This window comes from Dipodomys spectabilis, unplaced genomic scaffold, assembly GCF_019054845.1.
Source record: "Dipodomys spectabilis isolate Male_0828 unplaced genomic scaffold, ASM1905484v1 ptg000051l, whole genome shotgun sequence".
Lineage (NCBI taxonomy): Eukaryota > Metazoa > Chordata > Mammalia > Rodentia > Heteromyidae > Dipodomys > Dipodomys spectabilis.
In genome coordinates, this window is record NW_024870728.1 from 1,757,740 (window position 1) to 1,770,116 (window position 12,377).

General features: G+C 40.6%; 1 protein-coding gene and 1 pseudogene across 1 annotated transcript in view; both read right to left on the bottom strand.

Annotated features, from left to right (window-relative positions):
• Nucleotides 1-12,377, bottom strand: part of Dis3l2 (DIS3 like 3'-5' exoribonuclease 2) — a 341,977-nt gene that overhangs the window by 197,715 nt on the left and 131,885 nt on the right. The window contains exons 7-8 of the mRNA XM_042679162.1: nucleotides 9,376-9,476; nucleotides 4,424-4,671 (exon numbers count right to left, since the gene is read on the bottom strand). Of these exons, the coding sequence (XP_042535096.1) occupies nucleotides 4,424-4,671; nucleotides 9,376-9,476 (349 nt within the window). The remainder of the gene's footprint in view (nucleotides 1-4,423; nucleotides 4,672-9,375; nucleotides 9,477-12,377) is intronic.
• On the bottom strand, nucleotides 7,206-7,607 carry LOC122107443 (annotated as a pseudogene).

Sequence of the window (12,377 nt, forward strand, 5' to 3'; positions counted from 1 at the left end):
GTTACATTAACAGTAGTATAAGACCGTAGTGGGAGCACTGTAGACGTCAGGGAAGACTTTTGAGTGGTCAACTAAACTGAATTTTGAAGTTGAATATTTTATCAAGCAATTGTTGGAGAAAGCCACTTCCGGGGGAAAAAAAAAAAGTACGATATACAGAAGTTTGGAGCTGTGAACAAACATAGCTTGGGAAACTACAAACACTGAGGCACTTAAAGTAAAAGGTATAGAAAGAGCCAAGGTTACTCTAGGGATATTGTGATTAAATTGCCACATGCATCTACCCTTTGTCACCAAGGTCTGAGGCCTGAAAGTTCATCTAAGATTTGACCTTCTCTTAAACATGCAATTCTAATTGGTCATCACATCTGGAAGAATTTGTTTTGAGCCTTTTCACTCCTCTTGTTGCTTCTACTATGTTCCTTGTATTTCATGTTCTCCCACTCCCTGTCTTCCTCTAATAGTCTAAAATGACACTGACTGCCAATTATGTCCCTTCCTAATTATTCTGCATCTTCAGTTCAAGAGATCTTTCAGCAGAGTCCTCTATTCTCCAAGAAATGATCCTGGATTTCCCTCTTCTCCTACTTCCTCTAAACATCCAGAAAGTTATTTTATTCCTGTGGAAGAGCTTACACACTCGCTTCATTCTCCTTTGTACTATATTCCCAGAAAGCTGAGTCCCACCATCTTGCTAGTCGGGCATTGGATCATGGGACTCTGGTCCCCTCCTTGGTTAAAACCAATGACTAGGAAATACCTGTCTTGAGCTATATCAATAAGATTTCTTACTCCTGGATCACTGTTTTGTTTTGTTTTATTTTTGCCAGTCCTGGGGCTTGAACTCAGGACCTGGGCACTGTCCCTGAGTTTCATTTTGCTCAAGGCTAGCACTCTACCACTTGAGCTACAGCGCCACTTCTGGCTTTTTCTGTTTATGTGATACTGAGGAACTGAACCCTGGGCTTCACACATGCTAGGCGAGCACCCTACCACTAAGCCACATTCCCAGCCCTGACCACTGTATTGTGATCTAGACTTCAGTGCATGACCTGCAAAGGATTGACTACCAATAAGCTACCATGAAGCACAGCCCACACATAGAATGAGGCAAAGACACATCATTGTGACTGGGCTGGTCAGGGTAATGGGAAGAAACGTTGCAATTCCTTTGCTGCCTCATTAGTTAGGAGTTTCTCATAAGAATCCCCTCTATTTTCTGCCTTAGGTTTCAGAACTACCAGCTTCTCACAGTAATCTCCACTATTAATTAAAATAACTCAGGTGAGATTTCATTTCTTAGAATCAAATTATCCCTATATTTAAGTCTTTTTGCATTAGATTATAATTTCCTGGAACAAATTCTAGCTTGCTTACCTTTATATTTATCAGCTAATACTTACACACAGTTAAGCAAAGCCTATATGGTAAACTGAATTTACAAACCATAGAAGTGTGTAACTCAGACTTGAATAATTAGTACCAGTCACACAGGCAGAAGTAACTCAGTACCCTTAAGGTCAGAGACACAGGGCGAAGACAGAAATTTCGAAGGAAGCCACCTTAGCTAAACCTGATTTTTAGGCACAGTTTGTATGGATGCTGATCACACACTCACATCCACAGCATGCGCTACTTTGTGCTCCTCCTCAGGGCCTGGCAACGATAAGGGAGGAAGCTGAGGCTATCCTAGCATAGCATGTTTGGGCTGGGAAGCAGTGACCTCAGTTCCTAAAAAGCAGTAACTGATAGCCAGAACAAAACAGCAGGGCGACCACCAGCGCACTCGACAGCTGCAGCCCTCACCCAGTGTGCAGCCGACATCTCTGAGAACTTCATCAGGAAAACCTGCCATATTTTCTTTTTACAAAGATGTGAAAGGTTATATTTCCACAAACAATCCTTTTAATTCTATTAAGAGGGCAGTGATAGAATTAGCACATTTTTCCACCTAACCATGATTATCTTCAAATTTTATTTTGGAAATACACAATAACATGTGATTATCATTTTAAATAGTCTTTCTTTTGATCCAAGAAGTATGTCTGCTACTTCCAAAACCAGACTCCCTTTGTGGACGCTGCTAAACCATAGACAAGGTTCTGAATGAAATGAGGGATCAGCTATATAAGAAGAACCTACAACAACCCTTTTGAATAATAAGAGAAACCCATACCAAGAAGATTTCCTGACTATACTCTCATAACATAAAAACTAAGGAAGGAGTGCCACCAAGTATGCACAGTGAGGAACAATAGAAAGGCAGATAAAAGACAAGGCTGGATTTCCTTCCCTCTCACTGCCAAGCAGAGCAGGCCAGCTTTCATGACCATGGTCAGGCCTTTTAACTTGATAGTGAGAAACTGGCAAGCCTGTGAGAAGAACTACTTAGGGCTCAAAGAGGTTGCTGCACTCTGGAATAACGAGTTAGACATAAAAATGATGACATTGCAATCACACTACTTAAGAGCAAAAAGGAAAATGCAATGGTTCCTAAGTTGTTCTGAGACCATGTAAATCACACTAATCTTCACATAATAGAAAGTGGCATAGAGTGGTATTTCTTAAATTGCATCAGTATGACACAAAAAAACATTGTGGTTACTTTGCAGGGCATAAGAAAGTAAGTTTGTGGGGTGCTGGTGGCTCACACCTATAATCCTAGCTACTCAGGAGGCTAAGATATGAAGATTTTGGTTCAAAGCCAGCCTATGCAAGAAAAGTACACGAGACTCTTATCTCCACTTAAGCACCAACAAAACAAAACAAAAGCTCAAAGACAGTGCCCAGTCCCTGAGTTTAAACCCCAGAACCTGTACAAAGAAGAAAGGAAAGGGAAAGGGAAAAAGGAGAAAGAGGAAAGGGGAAAAGGAAGGAAAGGAAAGGGCATAAAAAGAGAGAGGGGAAAGGAGGGACAGAGAGAAAGAAAGAGCGAGAAAAAGAGAGAGGAAGGAAGGAAGGGAGAGAGAGAGAGAAAGCAAGAAAGAAAGAAAGAAGGAAAGAGCACACCTGTCAAAGGCAGGACATGGTGGCCATCTAGTCAGTGTTGGCTCTCAAAGCCACAGAACATTTCTAGGAGGGTCTGTCCTATATGACCAGTAAGCAAGTCACTAAACCAGACTAACAGTTTAACTATAACTTAAACCTTTCATTTCAGAAGGCAAGCACATTCAGGTTTGGCATGTTGTGCTATAACTCATCTATACTATATACCTATATTTTCATTTCCTGTGTGGCAAAATGAGACATTATAATAAAGTCCTAGAGACATAGCTAAAATAGGACCACTTTTCTTTCTAAATGAATGCCAGTTACAAGAAGGAAAATAGACAGTATTTCATCAGATAGTTATATCCAGTATTACAGTATCATCTTTGATGGTCTAAGGACTACGTTGTAGTTTGAATATGGAATGACCCCACAGGTTTGTTTTGAACCCCTAATTCGAACCTGGTAGTGCTATTCTGGAAGGCTATAGAAACTTTAGGAGATGGGGCCTAGCTTGAGGAAGTAGGTCACTAGGGCATGCCTTGAAGGTGATATTGGTCTCAGTCCTTTCCTCTCTGCTTTCTATCCATTATGAGGTGAGCAGCCTCTGCCAAATGTTCCTGCCACCATGATGTTCTGCCCAGAATCAATGGAACCAAAGACTGTGGAGTGAAATCTCTGAAACCATGAGCCAAAATAAAGCCTTCTTGTTACAGCACCAAGAAAAGTAGCTTAAACAGACAATATCATATAACTAGATACAGATACAGATATTTAAGTTAAATTGATTTCTGACAGTTTCCACAAAAACCTTTGGCACTGGAAGATCAATGCCAACAAAACATACCATTCACATAGGCCTTCATAGTCACATGTTAAAACAAAGAAACCACCTGTTCCCTGAATGCAATGATATTTTGCATATTTTAATATAGGCATCTGAAAGGAAAAGGACTGGCTTTTTTAAAGAACCCTCTGTAGCACCAAAGTACAAACTATTTATGACATACCAGGAAATGAACAGAGGCTCAGAATGTACTTATATTTTATCAAAAACAAAACCAAAAATAAACCAGGTGCCAGTGGCTCATGTGTGTACTTCTACTCAGGAAGATGAGATTTAAGGATTGCAGTTCAAAACAGCCTGGGCAAGAAAGTCTCTGAAAGACTCTGATCTCCAATTAACTACCAAAAAAGCTGAAAATAGAGTTGTGGCTCAAGTGAATGAGTGCCAGCCTTGAACTAAAAGGCTCAGGGACAGTGCCCAGACTGTCTACATGCTAAGGGCAATGATGTCTGAAGAACTAGGGATAAGCTGTATCAAATACTGTGGCTAACATAAAAAAAAATCTGATTTACAAAAATGCTCATCTAAAGCCTGCCTATACTGAGTTCTTCCTATACACTAAAGTTTTTCTTGCCAGAGATCACCTACCCCAGGGCAAAATTGCTGTCTTCCTTCCAGTCTATGATGCGGCAGATGAACAGTGTGTTGGCATAATCTTTAGGCCGGGTCACGAAGTCCTGGGGACAATCCTTGAGAGGTACATAAATTCTAGGCACTCGGTGGTCTGAAGGAGAAAACAGGGCATATTTCCTAAACAGTTCACTGTTCTTATCAGCCAAGAGTTTGAGAACGCCAGTTGCTGCTCGAGAATGTTTTTTCTCCAAGATGTAAACCACCTGCAAACATCAAAAATAAAGTTAGTATTATTCATCTACAGAACAAGCATTAGTTGACCAGCTTGGGAAGTCAGCAGGCTTCTGCATGATCACCTAGGTGAGTCCAAAAGTTTTTAGAGTCATCATGAAGGGTCTCTCAATGATGTTCTAAGTAATCTATGTCTAAATTACAACAATGTAAGTATCTAATAAGCATATGGATATCTAATAAGCAGCATTTGCAGCACTTGGATAAATAAAAGTGTTTTCATAACCAAAGTGTTGCCTTATGGAAATGTGTCAGACTCCAGCAGGGAAGTACAACTCCAAATATTTATTCTACATTGTATTTTCCCCACATGACCAATACTATGACATCCCATCAACAACACAAGTGCTTTTAACAATTGTTATTAAACATAAGTTACTGTTCTCAATAATCACTTCTATTTTTGCTGAGTTTTTCTATTTTCTTAAATGATTTCTAATACTTGCCAAAGCATCTGTATAATGGCCACTGTACAATCTTTGTCAGATAATTGAAATAGCTTGGCACTGAAGTTGTTGAATATCTTTCCTCACTCAAGTTGTGAATTTCCTTATTCTTTCAATTACATTCTGGACTATTTGACTATCATGTTAAGAGACTCTGAGCCACACTTAAAATCTTCCATTTTGGAAGGCAATCGTGCTATTTAGGTTTAGTATTGGTTCTGGCCTACTGCGATGGGCTGTATATCCAATGACAATTTCATTTCAGAGCCTTTGCAGTATCATTTTGGTATTTTGGGTTTATATGGTGATCATGGGCTATCACTGTCCTACTGGTACTGCCTGTGAGGTGAAGGGCCATGTCACCTAGAAGTGGTGATCTCAATGACAATCTCTAGCTTGCAGGGACAAAGAGACTTCCTGTTTGGGGTTTCTTATTGTGAGAGTCTCTCTATTACCTGGCTGCCCAGTGTCTCTGTGTATGAAAGGGAGTCTCTAGTCTACAGGGAGAAGATGCTTCCTGGATCGCACCAATTACAGCAGGATCTCCCTGGCTAATACCACTAAACTGCTTGTTAATACTGCATGAAGAAAAAGGAAGGTCCCAAACTGGGCAGGCTATTACAATAAGATTTCTTTTTTTTTTTTTTTTAATTTTCTTGGCATGGTTGGTGTCTCTGGTGGGGAGACAGTAATCTCTGAACCACAGTCTAAAGAATTTTCTTCAGCTGAGTTATTTCTTTCAGTGGCATCTCACTTGTTGGAATGAATCAGATATTGGCTACCTCTTGGTAGAGAGAGAAGTCTAAGGTCTAAGGGAGATGAGGGCCTTTCCTCTGGCCATTTACTACTATAAGGGCTCACAGGCAATTCCATTTCCAGGTACTGTTGGGATTGCCTGGTGTTTCTGTGTTAGATGCAAGAGGACTGAGTCTCCCTGGGTCATCCTCTGATGGTTAAGGCACTAAGGAATTTCTCTAGTTTGCCTGCCTTTCTTCACCTTTCAAAGTTCTCCTTCAGTTATCTCTTCTTTTTATGGAGGGAAGGGCTTCTTTTTTTTTTTTTTTGGGTCCGATCGTGGGGCCTGAACTCTGGGCCTGGGCGCTGTCCCTCAGCTCTTCAGCTCAAGGCTAGCGCTCTACCACTTGAGCTATAGCGCCACTTCCGGCTTTTTTTCTTTTTGCTTATGTGGTGCTAGGGAATCGAACCCAGGGCCTCAGGCATGCAAGGCAAGTGCTCTACCACTGAGCCACCTTCCCAGCCCCAAGTCCTTGCTTCTTGATTTAACTTCAGCACCCAAGTAGAAAACAGGAGGGTGTTACCTGTGATTCACACAGTGTTAGTTATCATGTAGATGACTCCAGCATAAATTTTGCATTAAGTATTGTTTTTACCTTGTAATTTTGGGTTGAATTCATTAAGAAACATTAACCAAAAGGAAAAAAAAGGAAGAGAGAGAATGCAGGTATTCTTGGAAAGTGGTAGCAAATCAAAGAATACAAGTTCCATGGACAGAGATTGCCTTGATCTAAGCTCTGACTACAGTCACAAGGACCAAGGCCCAGTATAGTCAGATAGTTTGTTTAATGTAAGCTATTCAGTCAAAATTTTTATACTGCACAGATATCTCATATGCATGTGCTTGGACATATACATAACTTAGAAATTCCTCATGTCACAAAAAACAACAAATAAATATGAGACAACCAAAGGAAAATTGACAAGTAAAAAGAAGACAAATTAGACCCAACACTGGATTATCTTCCCTATCTTGCATACTGTCTGGTAATAGTTGGTCCTCAAAATACCTATTGGAGTAAAAACCTAGACTACTGAGTGGGCATGGGAGTAACACATACAAGAGTGTAATTACAAATTCTTCATGTCCACATACAGGAGAGATAGTCTCTTAACCAACTGGCTGGTGGGTGGTCACATGGATTCTCAGAGTAAACATTCTGATAGAAGCCTCTAGTACTGGAAGTCTCACACTAGAAGATGATTTTTTTTTTTTTTTCATTTAAGAAGTTTTTAATGAAAGTTGTATGAGATTACTTCATGGCCTACATCTTCTCAATTGTTTCTTCCTTGGATTTGCCATTTTCCTCTCCGGGATGTGGCTTTCCAGTTCAGGATCTTTTTGCAGTCTTTGTCCAGTTTCAGCTTGGTGATAACCACCGTGCTTGGGTGAATGCCTACATGTAGAGTGGTGCCATTAGCCTTTTCCTGCCGTACCTGTTCAATGTAATGACATACTTCTTCCTACAAACCTGTTGACCTTTATAGTATCCTCACACAACCTGGACCTTACAGTTCCTCCAGATGGGCATAGTAGCACATTGTACTTCTGTCTCAGGTCTTTGGAAAGAGGGGAAGACAATCTTCCTGTGAATGTGGGAAGGTACATTGAAATGCCTTTTCTGGTTCTTGATTCAGTCAGAAATGACAAAGGGATTGAACTTCATTTTGGCTGAAAAGTGCTACCACGAGCTATTTATATAGCAAGAGCCATATTTGAAGATGCCAACAGCATATAAAATTTTTGCAAAAAAAATGAACTATGTAAAACAATTAAACAAGAATGTAAAAATAATCATGTGATAACTATACTGAATACTTACAAAAATTGTAGAAGACACTAAAATTTACTTTTCTTCCTTTTTGTTGGGGGCAGGGGGCAGTCTTGGGGCTTGAACTCAGGGTCTTGGCACTATCTCTGAGCATTTTCTGCTGAAGGCTAGTACTCTTACCACTTGAGCCACAGCTTCACTACCTAAAATTTACTTTTTGAGTTAAATATGGACCTGACAACTCCTTGAATTTTATAAAAACAATTAAAAAATGGAACAAAAATGCCATGCTGGCATTATAATCCTTGCTACTCAGGAGTCTGACATCTAAGGACTGTGATTTGAAGCCAGCTTGGTCAGAAAATTGTGTGAGACTCTTATCTCCAATTAACCATTGAAGAGCCAGAAGTGGAGCTGTGGCTCAAGTGACAGAACACTAACCTTGAGCAAAAAAGTTCAGAGGCAGTACCTAGACTCTGACCTGAGTTCAAGCCTCAAGATTGGCACTAAAAAAATTAATAAAGGAACAAAAACTTCTAGAAAGGGTCCCTTTTCTTTTTGCCAGTCCTGGGACTTGAACTTAAGGCCTGGGCAAGCTTCTTTTGCTCAAGGCTACTCAAGCCACCGTACCACTTCTGCCTTTTTCTATTTATTGTGGTACTGAGGAATCAAACCCAGGGCTTCATGCATGCTAGGCAAGCACTGTACCACTAAGCCACATTCTCAGTCCCAAGAGTCCATATTTATATTGTTCTTCCACTGTCTGAATTTTTATTCTACTTTATTCTCTTTTCTGAGAGGGAGGCAGTACTGGGTTTTGAACTCAGAGCCTTGTACTTGCTAGGGAGGTACTCTATGACTTGAGTTACACCTCCAGCCCTTACTCTGCCTTAAATTAAATAACAACAAAAAATTGAAGTTCAAAACAATTCACTACAAGTAAAGTTTAATCAAGGAACATAATGCAAAACTCCAAACACAACCATACTCAAGGAAAAGGACTTAGACCTTTAACCAAATACAGGCAAATTAATATTATATATATATATATATATATATATATATGTTTAAAATACATTTTAGAAAGAACTATTCACACTAGCAACTAGTGCCTCACATATGTATTTCTAACTACTCAGAAGGCTAAGAATTGGAGGATCATGGTTCAAAGCCTGACCAGGTAGAAAAGTCTGTTAAGACTCCATCTCCAAAATAACTAGTGAAAGGCTGGGCTGGAAGTGCAGCTCAAGCAGTGGAGCAAGCAAGCTGAATAAGAACAAGGCTCCAGGTTCAATTCCGTACCCCCCCATCTCTCCCCCCCCCCCCACACACACACAAGCCAACTATTTACTTATCATAACTCCCTGCTTGGCTCAGTGGTAGAGTGCTTGCTTGCATACATGAGGCCCTGGGTTCGATTCCTCAGCACCACATAAGCAGAAAAAGCTGGAAGTGGCACTGTGGCTCAAGTGGTAGAGCACTAGCCCTGAGCTGAAGAGCTGAGGGACAGCACCCAGGCCCAGAGTTCAAGCCCCACAACCGGCAAAAAAATAAAAAATGAAAAATAACTCCCTGCTTGCACTGACTTTCTGGTCAATTAAACAACTACAGTCTTACGCTAAGCGTTTATTTGGACAAGTAGAGAATATCTGTAGGCAATGACCTTGGCTGATTTCTGCAGTAACTTCTCTGATGAAGCTCTTACATCTTGAGACATGGAAATGTTCTCCTCTTTTGAAACTGGTGCACTAGGATCTTCTTTTCCTAAATTAGAGTGAGAGAGAAAAGAAGAGGAATCAATTGAGCATATCTATTAGGCATATGGCAATATGTGTGTGTGTGTGTGTGTGTGTGTGTGTGTGTGTGTGTGTGTGTGTGTGTGCGCGCGCGCATGCGCATGTGCACATACACACATGCACATGCCAGTAATGGAGCTTGAACTCAGGTTTTGAGCACTATCCTTTAGCTTTTTCCACTCAAAGCTGATGATAATCTACCACTTGAGGCACAGTTCCACTTCTGGCTTTTTGATGGTTCACTGGAGATAGGACTCTACCTGACTTCAAACCATGATCCTCAGATCTCTGCCTTCTGAGTAGCTAAGATTACAGGGATGAGCCACCAGCACCAGGCTCTAATATATAGATCGGGAAAGATTCTTAGATGCTACGCACCCCACACCACTCACTTTACAACCTTGCCTACAGTGGTTGGGTGGCATGGCTAAAGCAATTATGTCAGATAGCTATATGAATGCTCACATGGAACACTGGCCTCAGCAGGCCACAGCTGATTTATTTAACTCTATCCACATGTAAAACATCATGTAAATAAGGAACATCAAACAGTACTGAATTCAACTAAATCACCTAGGTGTCAAAATGTCCCAAAGCACTGATAGCTCACACCTGTAACCCCAGCTAAGATCTGAGGATCTTGGTTTGAAGTCAGCCCAAGCAGAAAGTCCATGAGGCTCTTATCACTAATTAACCACCAAAAAGTTGGAAGTGGAGCTGTGATTCAAGTGATAGAACACTAGCCTTAAGCAAAAAAGCTTAGGAATAGCAACCCAACCCTGAGTTAAAGGCCCAGGATAAACAACAACAACAACAACAAAAATCTCTACATCTACCCAAGAAATTGAAATCATATCTCCCCCAAGAAACAGGGAGCCAAACTACAAAACAGAAATATTAAGAGCCCTCGCCAAAAGCAGCAAATTATATACTTTTGAACATACATTTTTTTCTACTATTTACATTAAATTTCTTTCCCCACAAAATATTCTTACCCAATACTTTTATGTTGGAGTTTCTGGATTCTAGGGGTAGTCAATTCATGTAGTACCCATTCCAGGTGCTAAAAGACATATTTACCATCATTTAGATATACCCAAGACCAAAGTAACTCAGCAAATTCTTCTCAAGACTAGGTGCTTCTTAAAGATTCAGTTTCAAGCCATTATCTTTGTGATTAAGTGATCAAAGTGTCCTCTACCATCTCTGCTGAAAGCACCCACCAAAGCATTCACCGAGAGAGGAATTTTCACTGCACTCCCAAAAAAAGACACAAATACCTATTTTCTCATTGTTAGTTACCTATCCATCAGTAAAAGAGAGATAATCATCTAAGATCATCTTTTAATTTAGGCCGATAGCTCAGGATTCCCAAATCATCAGATCCTTCCAGAAGAACATCTAATTTTAGGATCTCAGTAAGAACATTTAAAAAAAAAAAAATCACATACAAGGTCTGGGAAGGTGGCTCAATGGTAGAATGCTTGCCTCACATGCATGAGGCCCTGGCTTCGATTCCTCAGCACCACATATGCAGTAAAAGCCAGAAGTGGCACTGTGGCTCAAGTGGTAGGGTGCTAGCCTTGAGTTGAAGAGCTGAGGGACAGCGCCCAGACCCAGATTCAGGCCCCATGACTCTCTCTCTCTCTCTCTCTCTCTCACACACACACACACACACACACACACACACACACAAAACTTGTTGATCTGTCTGTTCTGTAATATACCTTGCCAATACACTCTACAGAATAAAGAAACTGAAGAAAGAATAAGATGATAAAATTCAAAATACATACTTTGATATCTTAATCCTTTATCTCAATAAAGGACAGCAACGGAGTTTACAGTAGTGAATGGACTTTTTTTTTGGTCCGGTCGTGGGGCTTGAACTCTGGGCCTGGGCACTGTCCCTCAGCTCTTCAACTTAAGGCTAGTGCTCTACCACCTGAGCCACAGCGCCACTTCCAGCTTTTTTCTTTTTGCTTATGTGGTGCTGAGGAATCGAACCCAGGGCCTCAGGCATGCAAGGCAAGCGCTCTACCACTGAGCCACCTTCCCAGCCAGAATGGACTTTTTTCTATGCCAGTCCAAACCCTGGGATATAACTGTTGGCTCTAACTTAAAGTGATTATTACTTCAGGTTCCATCCCAACCACAGCAAGTCTTCTGCTCCAAAGGTCACACCAGATCATAATCAAAAAGAGAAGGAAAGCCACAGAAGTGGGGCCAAGCACAATTTTTAGATATCACACCTGAACATGATCCTTCCAGGTTCTGTATTCATAAGATTATCCTAGTAGAAATAAGTCTTTGTTCAAAGTTACATTCTAATAAATTACACTGAAGTTTATAGCCTTGCAGGTGAAAATCACAGATAGGGTCAATGAATGTAAAGAAATACAATGCCAAGTTGGCAAGGTAAATCACTTTAGTTCATTTCCAACAACTATGTCTTTCCTCATGAATAGCAAAGTTGTTGATTCAATGAGATACTGCATTGTTTAATCACACGATAATGTATCTATTCAATTATTCCATGTGTATTTATTGAGCACTGGGCCTTGAGAACTTAGTTTAAAGTAAAATAAATATGGTCCTAGCCTTTAGAACACATAGGTTAATTAACATATAGGTTAATATAGGAAATGATAATATAAAAGTCAGGAAAAGGCTGTGAGGAAGTGACATTAAGATGGAGACTCGAAGGGCTGGAAAGGTGGCTCAGTGGTAGAGCGCTTGCGTTGCATGCATGAGGCCCTGGGTTCGATTCCCCAGCACCACATAAGCAAAAAGAAGTGGCGCTGTGGCTCAAGTGGTAGAGTGTTAGCCTTGAGCTGAAGAGCTGAGGGACAGCACCCAGACCCAGAGT